This window comes from Lactuca serriola, chromosome 3 (genome assembly GCF_051521515.1).
Source record: "Lactuca serriola cultivar US96UC23 chromosome 3, Lser_US96UC23_V15, whole genome shotgun sequence".
In the NCBI taxonomy this organism is placed as follows: Eukaryota; Viridiplantae; Streptophyta; class Magnoliopsida; order Asterales; family Asteraceae; genus Lactuca; species Lactuca serriola.
The window spans coordinates 27,665,433-27,688,904 of NC_136410.1; the positions used below are offsets into that span (position 1 = coordinate 27,665,433).

The 23,472-nt window shown below is 32.9% G+C and overlaps 1 protein-coding gene across 1 annotated transcript; it reads right to left on the bottom strand.

Moving 5' to 3' along the window:
* Positions 1-5,553: 5,553 nt before the first annotated feature.
* LOC145095098 (mitotic checkpoint protein BUB3.1-like) lies at positions 5,554-14,953 on the bottom strand. Its single transcript, XM_079033038.1, has 10 exons — positions 14,944-14,953; positions 14,314-14,448; positions 13,486-13,599; positions 13,147-13,395; positions 12,978-13,053; positions 12,776-12,856; positions 9,042-9,081; positions 6,086-6,126; positions 5,852-5,911; positions 5,554-5,590 (listed from the first exon to the last, which is right to left on the bottom strand). Exons 1-10 carry the CDS (start codon positions 14,951-14,953, stop codon positions 5,554-5,556), a joined length of 843 nt encoding a protein of 280 aa, XP_078889164.1.
* Between the last annotated feature and the right edge of the window lie 8,519 nt (positions 14,954-23,472).

The window sequence follows — 23,472 nt, forward strand, 5'->3', positions numbered from 1 at the left end:
TGCATGCATAAGAGTTGTTAAGGAGGAATGTACCCGTAACAACGGTAGGATCAGCGACCGCTTCCTCCTGGCCCATTTCTAGCACCCTTCCTGTATTGCCACCTATTGTTGCCTTGGGGCAATCTCTCTTGAAGTGATTAACCTCTCTACAGCCATAACAGGCTTGACTAGCACCTGCTCTAGGAGTCTAATTGGTTGGTTGGACTAATCCTTTGCAGAATCGAGTTATGTGTCCGTTCTTTCCACAGCTGGTGCACGATATCTCCTGGCACTTTCCCCGATGATGGTAGTTGCACTTGTTGCATAGAGGTAGTTTTCCAGCATAGCGACTGGGGTTCGTTGAAGTAACGGGGACTACAGCAGGAGTAGTAGCAGTGTGGACTGCCATTATTTGTTATTTCTTGGAGGGCTCCTGAGAGGACTGGCCCTTGCGCTTGCTCCAAAATTTCTTCTTCCCACCACCCTCCTTTTATGGTTCAGGAATAGTTGTCACCTCATCATGATCGACTCCATGATCGATCAGAGTCTGTGCCAGACACTTGGCGCTATCAAATGTAGCTGGCCGAGCAGCCAAGACATTTCCTTTGGTTGGTTGTGCCAGTCCCGAAATGTACCATTCCCGGATAGAGGAGAGCCAGATCACAGAATCCAGCGGTGTAGGCAGCGATGTCGGAACCCTTCATCTTCAAGTTCCAGAGTTCATGCTCCAACTTTTGCACCTCGCCCCTTAGGCAGTATTCCGCAAGCATGAGTTCCTTCAGTCTTTCCTAACCTATGGAATTAGCCACCGGCAGAGTCATGGATTTGACTTGACCATTCCACCAGGTCAAAGCTCTGTCGGTGAAAGTGCAGGCGGCAAACATCACCTTGTTTGCTTCGGAACAGGCGCAAATTTCGAAGATTAATTCGATCTTCTCGAACCATCGAGTCAGAGCGATAACACCTCCATTTCCATCGAAGGACTTGGGTTTTTCGGTCATGAAGTCCTTATAGGAACACTTCTTTTGATGTCCCTGACCTCCATCTTGTCTTTGAGGGTCGGTTCCACCTCCAGCCCCACCAGAGTTCACTTGTGCCATTGCTGCAGTCACGGCGGCTGTAACTGCTCCCTAGAACATGACGGGGTCAAACTGAGGGGGTGGTGGTGGTGGGGTGTCATCGTTTCTTCTGATGGGTCTTCGTCGGGGAGGCATCTTGTTCTAGAAACAACCAGGAAGAAGAGGATGGTAAGTCCTCAAGATATATGAAACAAGGTATATCTCATCCTGACAATAAAAGTGGTCTACCAAGCGATAAGCACAGAAAGGTTACAAATGGAAGTAAGTTATTGCTTAAGAAATAAGAGGCAACAACAGTTGGAACGAATCTATATACTGAATTTCGCTCTAGCTAAAATACTCATATAGTATTTTATGTTGGATGCTTTTGTTCTTGGCACGTTTTAGGCTTGCTGTAACACCACAGTCACTCCCAAGCACATATTGGTCATGTCTCGAATGAATATAGTTGATCAGGCTATATTGACCCTAGACATGATTACATAACTGCCCAGATTTAACCGCAGTGTCCCAACATCCAAATTCTTTTGTTTTGCTCTATCTATGACTTTGGTTCTGCTACGTATGCATACCAGTATACTTTTTACAAAATATTGTATATTTTGAAAATATACTTTTAGTTTTAGAGCACTTAGGCCCCCTTAGTGTTTATAGTTGTATACCATGTAAGGTTCGGTATACTTAGTTCACTATAAACAAAATTTCTGATACCAATCTGTCACACCCCCAAACCGGAACAGTGGAAGCGTTCGGGGGTGGATGACGTTATGTATAGTATCACAACAATTGTATCATAGCAATCATAGTAAACACAACCATTACATTGAATACACATAAGAAAAAAGGTTTTACATCTGTTTAAATCTTGTTTGAGTACATCAAAAGTGTAAGTAAGATATAAGAACATGACTTTATTCGCTTCGACTTCTCAAAACTCCACGAGGTATCTGTCTACTGATTTCCTAAGAATACAAGCAGTTTTGAAAAGAGTATCAACATTAAGCGGGTGAGTTCATAAGCATGTTTTTGTAGTAAAAACCTGTTAGTGAATCAGTGAAAATGTTTTGTATGTTTCCAAGAAAATCCAATATTTTCTAACATATGTGTTTGTTACCATGTTCTGTTGGAAAATCCTTGGCTACTACCAGTATGTATAGTAGTCTTATTATTTAAAATAAAACCAGATGTTGTAATTCCTGGAATCCTCCAGTATAATGTATGGTACTTTTATTAATTAAAATAAAACTAATGAAGAATGAAATCACATAAACAAAGGTTAATTTATACTATTGTGAGTTCATTCCCCTACGCTTTCATGATTTTTAAATGTTTTCAAGGGGGGGGGGGGAATACAAGCCAAACTCACATGATTTTGTGAAACTAAAACGAAAAGGATTTCAACAAGATTAAAACTTAAGCAGTTGATATAGCCCAACGATTTTCATAAAATATAAAGATATTTTATCCCTTTTGTATTATGTAGAGCATAAGGGACATTTTTCCAATCATAATTGCATAGTTTTCAGAATAGATCACAAACATAACAGTACAGTCAAACTATAATAGGTATAGTTTGGGGAATTCATTACCATTTTTACCAATATAAACTACCTAAATGGTTAATCGTATAACTTCGACAGACTTAGTTTATGACATTCATTACTACATTCGGATAACAAGAGTACACCACTAAATAATTATTTAAGTATAATTATTCATACTCTACCAAGTATACAAATGGTTTCAATTAAAAGAACACGATAGAGAACTACACGTAAACTAGTTAATACAGGATTGTGAGACATCTCTTCAATTGTGCCCTTCGGGGTACTGGTAAAATCCTTAACATTAAGTATAACCAGAGTCTCCTGGAGGGAGAGCCTATCGTAAGAGGGATGCCGTAATCCAGTTGCAGAACATTTGAATATAGGTAAATGACGATTTACCAATTTCCACCATGAAACGAAAATTGTAAATTAGGTTTTAAATGAACTGAAACTCCTAGATCTTTTAAGATTCATTGAACTTTTCAATGGCATGTTTAAATCTCGATTGTTCCCTTCAAGTTTGTGACTAGGATGCCGAGGATCACAAACAAGGTGTGGATAACCATGCAAATTAGCTTGGTACTCTCGAAGATGCATATCGCCTTATCAATGTGTCGGTTAACCAGACACGCTCCATTGATCTATGATAATCTATGAGCTACCCATTTCCATCCTTCATTGGTCCCATATTAGTGTGCCGGTTAACCACACAGGCTCCACTAACGACCAACAAGGTGCAATGCGCAATTTCATGGATTAGAACCAACACCGCATTTTTTCTAAAGTAACTAAGATTTGGGAATTTGTAAAAGTGTTTAGTTACTTTGTATTTCATTATACTTATAATAGAAGGTTGTGTCCTATCCTACCCATTCGGCTAACGACCATCCACTAGTCAAGAGTGCGGTGGGTAAGAGTGAATACCAATTCAATCGCTATTTTATAGGCAATTTCCATAAACACCCCTTAGAGACCAACTTCGTGAATGAGGCCTACTAATGATAAGACTGACTCTTTACTTATATGTATATAATGTTATATATAGTATAAGGGTGTATTTTACACTTTTAATATACTATGTGGTTTAATCTATTAATAAAGTAAACTTTTAATTTAATTAACTTAAACCATATTACTATGGATTTATTTATTATCTCCTTTGATTAAACACTTAATTAGTTTAATAAAACAATAAGGTTGTAATTTGAAATTTCAAAATACTAGGGTCTTAGAATTTAATATTTCAAAATTAATACCTTTTAATTAAATTTTGAATTCCAAAACTTGAGGACAAGTTTTGAAACTTTTCAAAACATTAGGGTTAAACTATTTAAATTTCAAAAATTAAAACCTTTTAAGTTCAAATTTAAACTATAAAACCTAAAGGGTGTAAATTGAAACTTTTCAAACTTACTAGGTCAAATATATGACTTATAACAATCCTATATTATCCATATTTAACCAAATCCATTAATTTTGATAAGGATAATCATTACAAACATAAAAAATCGATTTTAGGGTATAAAAACGAGTTTTGGTAATTAACGTTAACAAAATCTGCTCAAAAAATCGAAAATCCCGGCAACAGCACCCTGGACTCGCCAAGTTTAGGCAACTTGTCGGGTCCACTGATGGACTCGTCGAGTCGGCGTCCCAGACAACAAAAAAAATTTGACTTTTTGATCCTTTGGCACTTCACTTTTGCATCTATTCAACTAGAAAAACGACCTACGCTCTAATACCATTGTTGGGTTATGAGCATAACATCATTCCTATGGTGTTCATGCAACCCTAATTGCATTGATCTAGGTTTTTCTAATTAAACATACAACATTGAATACCAAAGCAATAAACCCTAATTGACTAGCATACAAATCTGAAAATCACATATGATTAGGGTTAGAAAGTTTACCTTGATTGTTATGTAGCAATAACAATCACAATCCTTCATGATCTTGACTTCTGAAAGCCTAGTGCCTCAAATGTCGCACCTCTAATGGAATCACAAACACTTAATGCAACAAGATGACTTGGTGAGGGAAGGATTTCGGCTAGGGTTTCTCATAAAACTCATAGGGGCTGAAAACCCTATGTAAAGGGTTCCTTATATAACTGTGTGGGCTGCTAGGGTTTCTGAAGGAAACCTAATTCTCTATAAATCAATGTTCATCCATATATTTTTATTACATATTTCGCATCAGTTTACGTCATAAGTATAATAGCAATAGACTTATTATTTTTACTTATAATAATTACTTTTATTTCTTCCCCAACAATGGCGTTAAGTAACATTAGTTTTTGATACCATGCATGACTTCTTAGTGATAATAGACAATTTTGATGTTTTATTATATCTAAATAGAAACGTTCCTCCTGCGTTACAAGGGGTTGGCTTCTTCTTAAAGTATAGTAAAGTGCCTGGATTTGTAACCACTAGTAAAGTATGTTACTATTTCGATGCCTTTTTCCTTTGGCTTCTTCTTCGAACTTGTATTTGCCTTCCGGATGGACCTCAAAGCTTATTTCCCACCCTGATATGACACTACATACAGTCAAGTAAAATTTAAAACATCCTATTTAAGTGAAACATTCTTGTGATTACAAAAAGTTGTTTTAAACCGATAATAATCACCAAATTCCATAAAGTTTCCATTAGTACAGTTCCAATAATTGGAGAAGCCGGTATGAGTTTATCTTATTTTTTTTCTTTTTTCTTTTTTCTTTTTAACATATCCACAATCAATGATAAGAACATTATCGTTCATTCTTGGTTACATATATTTTCTTTTGTTGGTTTTATTAATATATAGTAAATGTTAATAAAGAAGAAGATTGTAGATTTTTATGTCTAGAAGATAATTTTCAATAATAAAGTACGTTTATAGCATAGAAAATTCTTGCGGGTTTATTTAACGAACACACTCCTTGTGTGAGAGTTTTTCCACCCCTCATTCAAATTTGCAACGTGCTACAAAACTGAAATTGCTGAAAATTAGTACATCAAAAAAGAAATAAAAAAATCTGCATGAAATAGTAAGTTACTTTTCTTTATTTTGTGTGGTATGTCATACAAAAATAAATGCAAACAAACATATAAGAACCATCCGAAATTATTTCACAGTATCTTTGTATTTTTCAATTCAAATTGCATTATATAACTAGAAAAATCACATAAAAATAAAATACGATTCTTGAAATCGTAATTGTTTTTTTATATTTTGAAGATCGTATAAAGGTTTATATTACCCTATTGAAATGCATGTTGGGATTCCTATCACATGTCGATATTTGACAAATGACTTGCACCTACAATCAGTTATAGAAAATTTAAAAAACTAAAAACGAATACTAATATTTGTTAGAAAACTATTAAAAATAGAATATTTGTTAGTGTGACCTTCCATGAGCTGACTTGATGGAATCATGCACTAAAGAATAGGTTCACTCTCCGCTTCAATGGAAACATTCATGTGAACTTACCATTTACAGAACTTGTACACTGAGAGTTGAAGATGTATTAACTAAAATTTGAAAAATCAATAAACATGTAACAAATAGAAAGGTTTCAAGTATGTTGCTTTGTGTGATCATATCGACTTTGGGAGTGAATAACCAAATGAAATCCAAAACTAGTAATGAAAATCTAAAAGTGCAAGATCACAAAACCTTCTTCTAGAAAACATAAATCGATTTTGGGGTTCTTACATGTTGCTACAGCCACATACCACCACTTTCAAAACCCTCTACAAAAAATATTGAACCAAATCAACAATAGCAGAAAATAAAAACGAAATCAAAGTCATTTAAAAAAAGACTATTACTTTAGTTATTTAAAAATCATGTGATGTCATTGTGAGCCCAATTAGAAATAATTTTTTATTAATGAAAAATATATAAAGGTCACCATGGTGAAGTCTACATTCATAAGATGGTACAATCTACTTTGCCAAAAGTCTGTATTTGAAATTAAATGGACATGGTAACATGCAGTCATCATAGAGCCATGTTTCCACCTTAGAGTGGCTCTCACTATAGTTTTGGACTTGTGCAATCTATTTTCCAAAAGTACACATTTAAAAGTATAGATTTGAAATTACATGTGTAACGACCAAAAATCTATGAGGTAAAAATTTTATTTTTATTTCAACCAAAATATTAATTATCTTTAAGTCAACATTCAAATATCTTTTTTCCTCATGAGTACTTTATAAGAAAACAGTTATCAGAGTACAATCACAAAATCATCATAATGCGGAAACAAGGGTGGATTCGTTGCGATCAAGTTGGGCCCTTCCTTTCGAACCGGAAGTACCTCAAACCATAACCATAAAAACTTCAGCACAAAGCTTAGTGAGTTCCCCAAAATACAACATACCATACATACCATTGGGCCTAGCCCTCACATTGAGCCCATCCTGCATATTAGGCCCATCCCACCATAATGGGCCTACACCTGCCAAACCATTTCGGCCTATCCCGGTCATACAAATGCAAAAGTCACAAAGACAATTAGCACCTACATAAAATACAATGGGCCTAGCACTTCCTGTTCTATGGGCCTAGCCCAACATACAAATGGGCCTATCCCTTTATATAATGGGCCTAGCCCAACATATAAATGGGCCTAGCCCTACATACCATGAAAGAGTCACAAATACATCTAACATAACGACACCTAGTGGGACGACATTGGTTTCTTCGCCCCACGAGCACAGTGAGGAGACTCACCTCAATCTGTTGATAATCGAATGACTACTTGGGTCACTGAACCAGAGAACCTCGCGCCAACTAACAATAAATATGAATCTTAATCAATAGTTATATCGAGACCCAAGTTATGAGGCCACCTATAGAGCCAACTTCCTAAAGGATAAAAGACCAATTTACCCTTTTCTCATTTGGCCCAAAACCAAGGCCTAGCCTAATTACACAAAAACCCAAGATGGAAACCCAAGCACAATATCGCCCAACAAGGCCCAAAACCACATCTCACGTCGTAACCAGCCTTGGCTACGTCATGAGAGCTCACTCAATCAGATCCCAGCTCATCACCACTCAACCTAGCCAACTTAGTCAAGGGAACATCAACGGGGTTGCCCTCATGTCGTGAGAAGCCTTCTCTCATGTCGTAAGCCTCAAGCAGAAGACCAGAAACGGGACCAACGCTTCTCACATCGTGTCTCGCGTCATGAAAACAGTCTGGGGCTAAAAATCCAACCTTTAAGTCCTTAATCCATTAAACCTTCAATCTTAATTCTTCTAGAAGCTAACAAGGACTCCAAAGGCCAACAAAAATGATTAACTGATGGACATGTATGCCCCAAGCATGTGCTAAACCCATCTTAGGTAAAAATGACAAGAAGTGGCCCCAAACTCAAAAAAGATTCACAAATTATAACCATACTTCAGATCCATATGACTAAATCACAGAGAGTGACCCATTGATCCATAAAGTTGCCAACTTTATGGATCCCAAGCATGCAATCTAACATAAACATGTAAAAAGGAGCTTAGAAATTAGATCTAGCAATTTGAGCTCATAAAGATTAGATCTTGGCACTTACAATGGTCCAAAATGTTCACAAGATGATCATGATGAATCCTCCTTACTGAACCAACACTCTAGAACCTCTTCTTCTTCTTCTTCTTCTTCTTCTACTTCTACTTCTTCTTCTTGTAGCCACCAAAACGCTAAAATGGATCAAAAAATCACGAAAACGGATTAGGGTTAGGGTTTTTCTAAGTTAAGGAAGGTGGAGTCTAAGAAATGAACCCTAAAACTAAGTTAAGGGGCTTAAATACATAGGAAACCCTAAAACTTTGTGGGATATGGCTGTAGCGATCCTCACGTCGTGAGCTCAGTCCTTGATAGAATCTTCATGCAGCCCTCCTCACGTCGTGAGGATCCCTTTTTTCTCCAAAATCTAACATTTGATCTTCTTAAACCCTAATTCGATTCATCCAAGAAAATAGATGTTACAACATGGCTCTCATAATAATCATCTATTCCACTCCCTCTAATGGTTGAGGAGGTGAGAGCCATGCCTCCAGTTTAGAGTTTTGTTTCAACCTCTTCTTGAAGTTTCTAGAGGGCATGAAGTCACCCATCAGTGTCTAAATATGTTAAGACAGAAAGTCAATGTGTCTAGATTAGGGGAAAAATACATCTATGTGTATGTATTTAGACTAATTGGTTAACTCATTAAGCTTATCGAGGGAAAAAATGTCACTATTAAGTCGATAGTTTAATAATATATGATTATTTGGCATGAGTACACCTGAACATAAGTTGTACATTGGGAAAACACTCATAAACTATATAACATAACATACATCAAACACAGATCAGTAAATCACCAATTCCAAATAGTTGCAATTGGTTTGATGTGTTTTAAGGGTATTGGAAAACGTTCTCATCAATAGAAACAGGGCTTACCAAATTGTTGTTACTTCCTCCCATCATGTTCTTTAAATTTCTGTAAGATAAAGCAATGAAATCAGTATATAGTATGGCATATTGGCATACTTTTTCACATTATATTACCTTCTTGTGATCACACAAATGAAATCATTGATAAGTAAAAGCACTATAAATCAATAAATAAAAGTTGCATGTACCTACCCGGATCCACGATCCAAACTATCAGTAGGCTGGGATGATGATTTCTGAAGAAAAAAAGTAACCAAATATGAGTTTAGGAAAAAGGAACACTAAGAACCATTAAGTAAGAAAAATAATTCAAAAAACGAAAAGGAAAAGGAAAAGGGAGAGTTTAATATTGCAGAAGAATGGTTTTTACATTACCACAATAGGTGTATTCAAGAACAATAAACAATCACTGAATCAATGATTTGGGACATTGTTCTTCTAGGATTTGTTACAATCCACAGTGAATAACAACCGACCTAAATCAAACCTAAAATAATCACAAAAGAAATCAAAGCCACAAAAATCAAAAAATCCCGGAATTCAACTCCAACCAACACACACTTTTTTAAAGAACCCTAGTGGAGGCAAGAGATAGTGATCCAAGTTCAATATAGGGTGACAAAAACATAGCAGGAGCCAGATTATGGTGACAGTCCCATCATTTCCTGAAAACGAACAGAATAAAGAACATGATATGCACCTGTGTGAATATCGGTAGAGAAAAGGGAAGCAATCAGAAGCGGGGGCAGCTTCATCTTCAAGATTCGTCGGTTTTGGTTAACGTTCAGCTCAAATCGTATTAAGAAAAGAGGTTATTAGGTTGTGGTAATAACCTAGAAAGTGGTGGTTGGATTCAACGATAGCGATGATTTCGAGGGGCGTTGCATTTGGAAGTCGGAGGAGTCACACATTGGAGACGATCGATTGATGATGCTTAGAGGAATACCAATCATCGTCCGCCTCCTATTCCTTCTTCGAGGTCTGGTTTCTTTTCTATGGGTAAAAATGGGAGACGGTGGAGGGAGCATAATTGCCAATTGCAGAAAACATAGTAGTGAAAATATAAAGAGGTAAGAAGTTACTTTTTCTCAAGGCCTCACATATTTTATATATATATATATATATATATATATATATATATATATATATATATATATATATAAAGTAAAATGTATATTTCTTAAACCTCAAGATGATTGTAATACACTTTTAATATAAATTTAAGAAAATTTCTTAAAAGTAATAGCAAACTTTACTTAAGAACCTCGAGATGATTGTAATACTCTTTTAATATAAATTTAAGATAATTTGTTAAAAATAGTAGCAAACTTTACTCTTGCACTAGTGTGTATATATATATATATATATATATATATATATATATATATATATATATATATATATAATGTAAGTATTTGAATATGTAAAACTAACATGTTTTCGGTTTTCGTGAAATCCATGGTTTTCTCAAAATAATAATAATAATAATAACAACTTCAAACTTTAAGGTCCAATTTTTCATATTTTATGAAATAACACTCCAGTATAGGATATGGGCAGTGGCGGATTCAATTCATTAGGAGTGGGGTGCATGCCCCCCACTTAAAAATAGCTCCCATCAGGATTTTAATATATATATATATATATATATATATATATATATATATATATATATATATATATATATATACATTTAACTATTGCTTTCTCTCCCGTTTTTCTTACGTTTTTACATAGAAACCATAAGTCCATTATACCAAGTAACAAGAACTATATAGAAATCTTCAGAAGTTAGCACTCCACAGCCACCACCCACCGCCTGGACTTAGTGTCACTACGCTGCATAATGTCAAGACTCATCCAAAAGTTAACACAATCTTCAGTGACACACTGCCACTCACCACTAGTTGAGCGACACTAACTGCTTCCACACATTACATTCCTTCATCTTACACTGCACATCACTATTGTCGTAAAGTTAGTCAGCTTATTCCCCTAAAATTTATTTATTTTGATCGGTTGAGCGATACCAACTTCATTGGGACCGTCTTCAACTAAAATTCTCCAACCTAGTTTTATTTCACTGATGCTGATTGAAATTGATTCAAGTGACATTCCTTAGGATCCAGCTGATAGAAAACAATATTAGATTATTACCCTAATCAAAGAGGCAATATAAGAAAAAAAATATTTGATTAAAGAACCATGTTAACAACATCTTCAAAAATATCATGTAAACATGTTTGGAAAGAAGGTAAGACATTTTAATTTCGCATGGTATGATAAATACAATGATTGGTTTGAGTATAGTGCAAAAGCAGATGAAGCATTTTGTTTGTTTTGTTATTTATTTGAACAAAATAAAAGGGGTAGGGGTGATGCTTTTGTGACAGAAGGCTTTACTAGTTGGAATAAACAGGAAAGACTTAAGACTCATGAGGGAGAAACTGATAATAGTTCCCATTATTTTGTACTTAAAAAATGTGGAGACTTAATGAGACAAAACTCAAAAAGATAAACTAGAAGAAGCCATCGGTCGTGGTGAAATGGAAACCGGAAGTGGACTAAATTAAAAACTTTATCTTACTAGAGTCAGAGATACATGATGAAATTATCATTAAAAAACTCTATAGTGTTTGGCTGGTTTGTTTTCATTTGTTGTTGATGTGCTTAAATATATAAAAGATGAAGGCTTTAATAGTTTTAGTCAACGTGAAGCAAGTGGTATTTGAATATATCTTTGATAATTTGATTTTGTGTTACACTTGCAGTTGATCTTGAAAATTTTAGAGACACTACTAGAAAAACGGCCTTTTACGACGCCCATTGCGCGTCGTAAAATGCTCAGACGACGCACAAATGCACGTCAAGGAAGGCCCTGTCATAAGGAGAGACGACGCGCTTTTGCGCGTCGTCTAGAGACGATGTGCATTTACGACGCACATTTATGACATGCAATGCGTATCATTAAAGCCGCTGTCAAGAAAGGCCATGTCATAAATAAAGATGACACACATTTCTGCGTATCGTAATTTTTATTTTTTTTAAAAAAATTATTTATAGATTTACTAATTTTCAAATTAAATTTGCATTTAATTTCTCATAATAGAAACTAAAATACCATATACAAAAAATACAATCCATTACACAAAATTTAATGTCATACAAAATACAAAATAAAATACAATAAATAAGAAAGATAATTCATTGCACTAACATGTCAAATGCAAATAATCATCCCTAACTATATAACCTAATACTACATTGCTATTAAGGGACATCATCATAACTCATTGAAGATCTTAAAACAATGTTCTCGTCATCAACTCTTACACCAACCTTGATTTAGTAGATGGTCTTGGAACAATGTTCTCGTCATCAACTTGTAACCATCAATGTGCAAGAGGAAACTAGTAAAAACATAATTTTTTTAGCAAACCCAGGGACCAAAATCATTTCCACAACATAATAGACACCAAAATTGTGTAAGGACCAAAAATGTAAACTTTGAACAAACTCAGGGACCAAAAATGTAATTTACTCGATAGACATTTTCTTGGAACGGGGACCAAAACCATTACAAAAAACTCGAGCGAAATTGAAAAAACCAGTTATACTTAAGGACCAAAATGTAATTTACTCTTCATTATATTTGAAGTGTTTACATAAATTTATATATTTATTTAGTATAAAAGGTAAAGATATTAAGTATTAACTAACTAAAAAAAGAAATAACTTACATAGGGTGAAATGCAATGGCATTTACAGGGTAAACAATGTCTCTTCCAGCTTCTGGTTTCCTATGACACTTGAATGCATATCTGAATAAATCTTAAAACCATCAATTTTTAACACTAGAAACTAAAAGTAGCTGAAAGACAAGTGTTTGTAAAAATTGAAATATATTTTTTGTTTATGAAATTTGTAACAAAAAAAACATACTTTTTGGCTTGACCAGTCTCAGTAAGCTCAAAAAACTCCATTGCAACATGACCTTCCACAGAGCTAAGTGCATACCCTGCAAAACATCATCTTTCATCAATTAGGGTTTAGGGGTTTTTAAGATTTAGGGTTTAAAATTAGGTCAAAATACTAGTGCCATTAGGATAACATTGAACACATCTAGTTTGATATTTCAATGAAGAATCTCTTCTTTGTTCAGGTTGAGACATATTCCTTAAATCAGACACATTAACATGTCTTCCAGCAGTTGCCACCACTACACGGTTTCCAACAAGTGATATAGAATAAACTCTCTCTGGTTGTCCATATGTCCCCACAAGAACACGCTCCTGTGCAACTCCACCACGTGGGTCCCAACACTTCAAAGTTTTGTCCCAACTCCCTATAATCAGTTTCCCTAAAAACCACCAACATGTCACACACCTTTAACAAGAAAAAGAATTAAAAAAAAAAGATAAAAAGAAATGATGAAAAAAATGAAACTAACCAGTTGCATAAGAGTACTCGATACAACGAATATGGGCATCATGGCATCCGAAAAGATCCTCCCTTTCATGGTCAAAAACAAGCCTGAGAGATGTAATAGGAATGTAGCTTGAAACTTAGTCAATAAAAAGATAAGTCAATAATCCAAGAAAGTATATTCATCATTTAGTCATACTTTACTATGATCTCGTCTTAGGGGCTGCATCTACATTGTTAATAAGCACTAACTGGAACATGCACGGATGGATAAAAAAACCCAAGACTAATATGGCACTAATATTAAATCAGATTGATCTTTTTCTCAAGGAAAGTAAATTGCTCCCATACATAATAATAGCAGTGAAATGAAAGGAGTTTGATCAATATGAAAAGTAAACTGTGTCATTAGTATCAACACATCAAGACCATATTTTACCATTTCATCTCTGTTTTCACCTTAATGATAATTGTTGTGCTCCAAATTTGTTAAACCCTGCTTGAATGGAATGAAAAGAGTCTGCCATAGTTTTTTCTTTGGTCTGTTAGCAGCTATTAGTTTCACTAGGGTTTAAGCTATAATCATTTTTGAAAACTAATAAGCCCCCACATTTTTGTTATCTTTTTGCCCAGGGGTAGAATGGTCTTTTCTGGTATTATGGTTGTTATTGGTTGTTTTGTTAGTAGGAACAACACCTGATTATGTTCGTTCTTATTCAGCATGCCACATTTTTCACTTTGAAGACCATTCCAATCAACAAATAATAAGAAAAAAGTCAAAAACCCACAAAACATATGGTAAAAGCCAAGCTCAAAAGTTCAACAACCCACTTAATGATTATGCAGCATAGACCTTTTTCACAGTAGTAGCTATACAGCCTCTTAAAGAAGAGATCTAAATCAGCAACTGATTCGACTTTCAAGCTTTCACCATTAAGAAGCCCAAGAGGGCTTTCAGAACCTGGACTTGGTGCTTTCTTACAGATCGCTGCACAATTTTATCACATGAAATTATAAGAATCCAAAGTCCAAACACAAAAGACACAAAGTAGATCACGAATAGACTATGTAAAACTTACACTGTTGTGATATTATGAGAAAGATTCACAAGTGGTATGGATCCATTAAGATTGTTATCACTCAGGTCTCTAAAATATATAAATTGTCATCAAACTAACAACTTAAAAACGACTTCACTCCAAAACATTCAAGATTTATTTCATACTTACATATAAGTAAGATGTGGTGTCCTGCTAAGATCAGGGATTGATCCTTGCAAGTTGCAATTCCTAAAACTTCTGCAACACCAAAAGTAATCTTGGATTAGAGTGTTATCTATTGAAATTCATCATTACTAAAGTTTATTAAAACTTAAACTATACTTACAACTTGGCCAATTGAAGCATGTTGCTATAATAGGAAGGTATACTTCCTTCAACGTGAATTATTGTTCATATGACTACAAACCCACATATGATAATACTGGTAGTCATCATATAGAAATCAGAAAATAAAAATATAGGAACAAATAATAATAAAATTACAAGTGCTTTGTGTTGTTCAGTTTTGAAAATGAGACTAGTATTGGTCCAGATATGTGGTTCTGGTCGATTTATATGCGGTTCAAATTGGGGAGATTCCCAATCTCTTCTGGCAAGGAGCCTGTTAGATTGTTTCCATTTAAAAGCCTGCATGCACATAATTACAGATTACCTTGAATGGTTCAATATCTACTGATTAATTAATTAAACAGGAAAAAGGAAATAAAGCTACAAGAATTTTAAGGATGTAAGTTGGTCTATCTCTTTTGGTATACTCCCACCTATGTTGTTCCACATGACATCCCTTTAAGATCAAGAGCAAATATGTTATATGCATAACAAAATATTATAAAGAAAAAGGAAACAAAGTAATGTAGGTGAAATTAGGAACTTGGCTCACAATATTTGCATATAAGATAATCGCCTTATTTCTGGAGATAAAGTTCCAGAAAGATTGAGATTCAGTAGTTGTCTACAAAAATCACACACATACTTAGATGTTCTGGTTATATATTGTCGCTTTAAAACTTATAGTTACAATCATATAAATTGGAGAATTAATATCTTACAGTTCTCGAATGTGAAGATAACCATTGTCTAGGGTTTTGTTGAAGCACAGGACTCCAGTCCAATTTGATACACATGGATCTCCATGCCTCCAGTTCCTAAGCCTACTGTTTGGATCATTAAAGCTTTGCCTAATAGCCCTCAGTGTTGTCACTGCAAATTAAATCTCAAATTTATCATGTGTATTGAGATATCAATCCCTCTTCTTTCTAAAATATTTGACAAAATAGAGGCCTTTGTAATGAATAAAAACTCCTCCAAATACATGAAAACAAAGCAGTTTACCTTCATCGGGATGCGTAGACTGACTATCTGTGTTTAATAAACATCGAGCATACACCGGTGTGAATCATGTGTTCAACGCTATCAGGATCACGACGTAGCAATCCGATTGCAGACGCAACATTCTCCTGACCTTCTGGTTTCCCTTCTTTCACCAAGTTCAGCAACGGATTGTCTCCACCTTCTTCAATTATCAACTTCCCATACCAATCGTTGTCTCTCGCAAGCGAGACAAACGCTGCCACCACGTCGGACCTGTCATCTAGGCTTCCGGTGTACAAATTAAATCGCGATTTGCTCCCAAATTAAACACAAAATAGGTTCATTAGCAGCGATCAGAAAGAGATGAGCCAAGGTCAGAGGTGAGTTGAGGTAGATTCGTTATTGGTGAAGGCAGATTAGGGTTTACAGAGAAAAGGAAAAGGAGAGAGTGAAGGTTGTTCGTTGGTGGCGTGCTTGCCTTGATCGACGTCGACGACCTGGCCGGAATGGCAAGTAATGATGTCGATGTCCAATGTAGCTTGGAAGACATCTGAACAGACACAAATTCCATCCAAAACCAAAAGATCAAAAGTTGCGATTACACACCCACAACTAATTTTTAACCAGAGCCAATCGAAGAGTCGTTTACAGAGAAAAGGAAAAGGAGAGTGTGCAGGCTGTCGGCTGCTTGGAAGGAGCATCGATAATTAGGGCAAGAGGGAAAGGAAGAAAAAGGGAGGCGGGCTTTTTAATTTTTTTGGATTTCATTTCCCTCCCCCCCCCCCCCCCCACCCACCCCTCGGCTATTAAATTATGGAACACACGTTTCCATTAAAATTTATAAAGCGACGTCTTCAGACGACACACATTTTATTATAGGCACCCTCCGTGTTTTTTTAGACACTAATTTAAGGGCACGCAAAAATACGCGTCTTAAATCCTTAAAATTTATCGAGAGATGACATTATTTTTAGGCCGCACATTTTTGCGTATCATAAATTGCGTGTCGTAAAAGGCTGTTTTTCTAGTAGTGAGACCATAAACATATTGTCACAAGCTCTACAAAGAAAGGATCAAGATATTGTGAATGCTATAAGTTTTGTGAAATCAACCACTGCAACGTTAAAAAAAAGATGAGAAATGATGGGTTTTATGCACTTATTTTGGATATCACCTCTTTTTGTGAGAATATTAACATTCAAATGTTGAACATGGAGGAAGTTTATGTTAATGCAAGAGCCCAATGACAATACACCAATATATCCAATGGCCATTATTATGATTTTTGTTTTGTTTCAACATGGTTTTGGACATGCAAATTCAAGAGTTCGATCATGGTTTCAATTGAGTAAGTTCCAACTTGCTTATTTTTATGAAGGGGTTTAAATCCACATGATTCATTTTATGACTTTGACCTATCAAAAGTATGAAAGTTAATCAATTTCTATCCACATAATTTTAGCTTTAAAGATAGGTTTGATAGTCTACATGAACTTTCAATTTATCCCACTCTTATGCAACAAGATGTGATATTTGTTACTTTGAAGAGTATATATATCCTACCTTGCTAAAGTGACGGGTGAAGCCAATATGCATCTTTCGTTTCCTTTGGTTTATCGATTATTGAAGTTGTCATTGGTCTTGCTGGTTTCAACAGCAGCAACTGTGGAGAGATGTTTTTCCATGATGAAGCTTGTCAAGTCGGATTTGCATAATCGAATTTCAGGTGAACTTTTAAATAATTGTGTAATTTGCACACTTGAAAGAGAAGGATTTTCTAAGGTTATCCATGAAAATATCATCAATCGTTTTTTAGCTATGTATCCTCGTAAATTTCAAATATAAAATGAGATTTAGTTGAATGTTTTAACGTTGTTCTACTTATTAGTATTTATTATTATTAATAATTTGCACGGTCAACGGTCAACTATACACCTCACTTAACATTCAGTATGGATCCGCCACTGGATGTGGACCTTATTTATATAGGATTGAATCAAACAAATGAGCTAGAATGTTTTCATCAATTTCGGAATGCTATGATTCGGAGCAGCTGGTCATTTTTCGAGAAAAAAAGTTGATATTTTGGTTATTTTCCTTTAAATAAATTAAAAATATGGTTAGTTTAGATAATATTTCTATAAAATTGGTTAAATTCTAAAATATTTCACAAAAATATTCCGTAAATTTCATAAAATTTTACGAATAGTCACAAGATCCCTTTCTATTTTTTTTTAAAAAAAAGAATATTAAAAGTTTCTGTGTTTATGATATGTTTTCCATAAAATTATAAATAATAAAATGAATTTTTGACCATAATAGTGTGAATGGAAAAAATATTTACCATTTTAGGTTTCTTTCAAAAGTATTTACCATTTTAGTGTTTTTCTCCTTTTCTTTATTTTTTAGTTTTCTTTTCAGTTTTTTTTTAATTTAAATATCTTATTTTTCTTTTTTATTCTAACTTTTTATTGTTTTTCTCATTTTTCTTTACTTTTTAGTTTCTTTTCAGTTTTTTTTTTAATTTAAATATCTTTTTTTTTCTTTTTTATTTAACCTTATATATATATATATATATATATATATATATATATATATATATATATATATATATATATATATATATATATATATATATAACAGTTTTCATTTTAGTTTTTTTTTTATCCTTTTTTACTGTTTTTCAAATATATGTTTATTTATTTATTTATTTATTTTCTGTTTTATTTAAATATCTGATTTTCTTATACAACCTTTTTACCATCAAGTTTTAGCCTCAACATTAAAAAATCATAAAAAACCATCACTATAATCAAACTTTAAGGTGCAAAAATTCCAACATTCAAATACAATGTTTTTAAGGTGAAAAAAAAATCTCAACATTGTTTCTTACAAAAAAAACACAACAAAAAAACTCCAACATTGTGTATTACAAAAAGAAAAACATCACAATTAGCTTCATCTTGAACCGTTAAAAAATAATTACCTGTAAAAAATATTATTTTTTAAATTACCTTGGCATAGACGGACATCAATTAAGTGGATGACTCTCCAACCATTCTCGAGCACGTGGATTTAACCGGGACATAATCGAAAACGATGTCCGTCTATGCCAAGGTAATTTAAAAAAAAATAATATTTTTATGGTATTTGTTATAGTTATTCTCTTGTTATTATTATTTTTTTTATAGGTAATGATTTTTTACTGGTTGAAGATGAAGCTAATTGTGATGTTTTTTTTTGTAATAAACAATTTTGGAGTTTTTTTTTGTGGTGTTTTTTTTGTAAGAAACAATGTTGAGATTTTTTTTTTCACTTTAAAAATATTGTATGTAAATGTTGGAATTTTTGCACCTTAAAATTTGATTATAGTGGTGGTTTTTGATGACTTTTTAATGTTGAGGCTAAAATTTGATGGTAAAAAGGTTGTATAAGAAAATCGGATATTTAAATAAAACAGAAAATAAATAAATAAATAAACTTATATTTAAAAAACAGTAAAAAAGGATAAAAAAAAAACTAAAATGAAAGCTGTCATATATATATATATATATATATATATATATATATATATATATATATATATATATATATATATATATATATATATATATATATATAACAATAAAAAGGTTGAATAAAAAAGAAAAAAAGATATTTAAATTAAAAAAAACTGAAAAGAAACTAAAAAGTAAAGAAAAAAAATGAGAAAAACAATAAAAAGGTGGAATAAAAAAGATATTTAAATTAAAAAAAAAATTGAAAAGGAAACTAAAAAATAAAAAAAAAATGAGGAAAACACTAAAATGATAAATAGTTTTAAAATACCACTAAAATGGTAAATATTTTTTTCATCTACCCTATTATGGTCAATAACTCTAATAAAAGTTATTTGGTCTTTCTCATACTGTTTCTTTTTGTGTCATTTTAGTGAAGAATAGTTCATTAACTATTTATTGGGAATGAAGGTTTAATTAATAAATATGGATGGAGGAGTAGGTTGCAAGTTGCAACTGTAGTAAAGCAGTGAATGTAAGGAAGTGTACAAAATAGGTCAAGAATGTCAAATTATTTAAGAATGATTACTCTATCATTTTTGATCCACCTTTTTCTCCTTCCACGCGTCAACATCTGAATAAGAGCATTAGATCACCGTGGCCGTCAGATCTGTTCGTGTGGGCCCTACTCTACCACTGATGTATCATAGCAAAATTGACTAGTAACTGTTGGTGTTTTTGACACCTTGTTTTCATCCAACACTTTTGAACATAGGGTTTTGTTTTTGGCAGTAATTCGGTACTCCTACGTAAATAAACTTTATTTCTTTTTATTTTAGTTTTTATATGTAAATTTTAAGGTTGACCGTATATATTTTTATCAAATATACAGTATAATACTTTCACATACATTACACAACTTTGTTCACAAAATTACATTTTTTGTCACTCATAATGATTGTTTTGAATCAAGTCCAACTTTTTTCTATTTAACACTACCGAGCGTCCCTAATCAATTTTTTTTTGCCACACATATGGTCTCTCCGATAAATTTCCTAAAGTTAGTTTAGTTAAGGGGGTGTTTGGATAGGAAAAAAAGAGATCATTATTGCTTATTCCCATAAATAAGCTAATTTTAATAAACATTCCTCCCCATACTTATTGCTTATTGCTTATTCTCACCACAAATAAGCTATAAGCAATAAGTTAAAAATCTAATCCAAATACCCCCTAAATAGAGGCATTTGATCCGTCTATTGCCGCCACATTGAAGATGAATTGATGTAATCTTCATCACTAAAAACTAATTCGACTATTGATTTCTATAATATTCATCATTCGATTTCTTTTTTCAAGATTATAAATAATCATGTTTTTCCTCATTGTTTCCTACTCTTCCGATTAACCAAACCCTACAAATTGACAGAGTATTTTATCCATCATAGCATTATCGATGTAGAATATTCGTGATGCTACAATCGGTTCCAATGTGAATGAAGTAAAGAGTGAAAACCATGGTTTGGAAATTCTGTTTGCAGAACTTTTGTTTTTTTTTTTCAATTAAGTATGCATATCTTCATTTTCATTTCGTTAGTTGTAATTATGTGCGTTTTTTTTTTTGGCACAAATGGTCATCCCACATTGTTTTCTTTGCTAATCCATCATGGTAGGGACTTTACTAGGTTTTTCTTATCTAATCTATCATGGTAGGGACTTTACTAGGTCTCGTGGAAGGGAATACGTAAATGACAAAAATTCTTATATTGACCTTTTGGGCATTGATGAGTTTTCAATATTTAAATTGGATTCCATATGTACAAATGTCCTATCATTCTAAGACGCCTAGCAGTAATTTGGATATTGGGTTGTTCGCACTAGTGAAAGATAGTTTATGTTTTTTTTGCTTCTTTTGTTCAAATGGAGATGCTTTAATGATTATCTTTTTTTAAATATTCTAATTTCTTTTTGAATTGTTTTTTTATTTGAGAGAAATTAGATTTCACAAAAACACACACGCACACACAAAACACAAAGTAATAATAATATAAACCATTATGCATTATTTGTTGATTTATAGTAAAGGAAAATATTAAAACTGTAATTATCTTTTTTTTATATAAAAGTATTTGAGAAATACTATACGTATCCCCAATAGCATTTTGTGTTCCCCTTTCCCAATGATGTGACAATTTATTTGAATAAGGAGATACATATAGTAACACCTAAATATTTTGAAAAAAATGAGATTGAAAGTAGAAATTACTTATCAAGTTAATATCTAACCAATCTTATATTATAACAAAAAAAAACTGTTTTTTATGACTAATAAATCTTAGATACTATCGTATAATGAACGTAAAGGTAAATATACAACAAGTTGCGCCGTTAAACCTTTTTGTATGGTAAAATTATTTTTTGAAGACTATATTCATAGATCTAGGGGGTATAAAATTGCTATGCATAATCTGTTGTAAGGAAACCACATGTATCAAATGCAAATGATATGAACACGTATTGATTTTCCATGCATGATTTCCCATGTTTGGTGACCTTACATGTAGCAGCTTTTAATGCAACTTATATCGCCGTGAAACCCATGACCCTCAAGTCCACGAGAGGGGATAACACTGTAAGCTCCACACATGCGTGTTTCCCTCCTACCCATCCAAAAATCAAAACATCAACCGGTCTAAGGGTTGACCTTACTTCTATCAGGTCAGTCAAGAAATTCACAGATGTCTCTTTCTTCGTAGAAACCCCGACACGTGTAAATATGTCGACCAAAACATCGTCAACCATATCGTGTTTATATTTGAACCTCATGATCTGTTTACAATAAACCGCATACTCTCCAAAATAATCTAAACATGCCTTGCGGCACACCGGACATATCTCATGTACATATATTTTGCAAAAAGAAAATAATATGACAAATGAATATATATATATATATATATATATATATATATATATATATATATATATATATATATATATATATATATATATATATATTCAATAAAGAAAATAAAAAGGTTAAGGATAGAGGATTCATATTCAGCCGATCATTTAATTTTGACACAAAATCTTTCATCGTACTGACGGAAAAGAAAAAGAAATACATGTGTGTTTTAAAAAAAAAATGTTTCCTTAAAACTACGATTAGCTCGATATATATATATATACACGGAATTAGCACGGGGCTACCGGATGCTTGGCCCCACCAACATTTAAAATGTTGTATAAGCCTTGTATATATGAATAATATTATTGCTATGACCCACATCGGATATATAAAACAATATAGTCATCTCTATGTTTTATTTATATTAACGGGCACCTTACAATTCTATTCAACAGGTTAACTAATGATTTTACTTTTACTCAGTTATTATCCCAACCTCATAAATACCTAATACCCCATTAAAAAGAAAACAACGACAATGTCTTTATAATAAGGTATGTTTTTTAATTGCTATTTTATTTTTAATATTTCTTTATTTATAATTAATTGTTTTTTTATAATTGGCAATTTGGTTTTTTTATAATCATATGGTAAATCATTAGTAAAACGGAATCATATATTTTTTTCAAACAACAAGATGATGTTGGAGAATTATGAGTCACTGTTTATGGCCGGTTAAAGACTTTTGAAAAATGATTTTTATAATGATCGATGTAGCTTTTATCTTGTCAATTTCGATTTTATAATTTCTGACTCTGACTGATACAATATTATATTTTAATATATTATTACGATACGAGGCTGTCGGCCCCCCTTAATTTTAAATCCTGGCTCCGCCACTGTATATATGTATACACACACATATTTTTTTTTTTTTTTTTTTTTTTTTTTTTTTTAATTTTAAGGAGGTATTTTTAAGGAAAAACAATTTTAAATATATGAAAAGTTTTAATTTTTTATTATCTATAGACATCCATATTAATATAGTTTTAAGATAAAATAATTTTTTTTATAGTTTTAGCTCTTGTTATTGATATGTGAATAAAAGTGCATCATAATTTTATTATAATACATTCATTATTCATATATGAATAAAAAATATGCTTAATTTTTTTTTACATCTTAAGTACCATTCACATATGAATATAATATGTAATAAATTTTTTACAGTTTACATC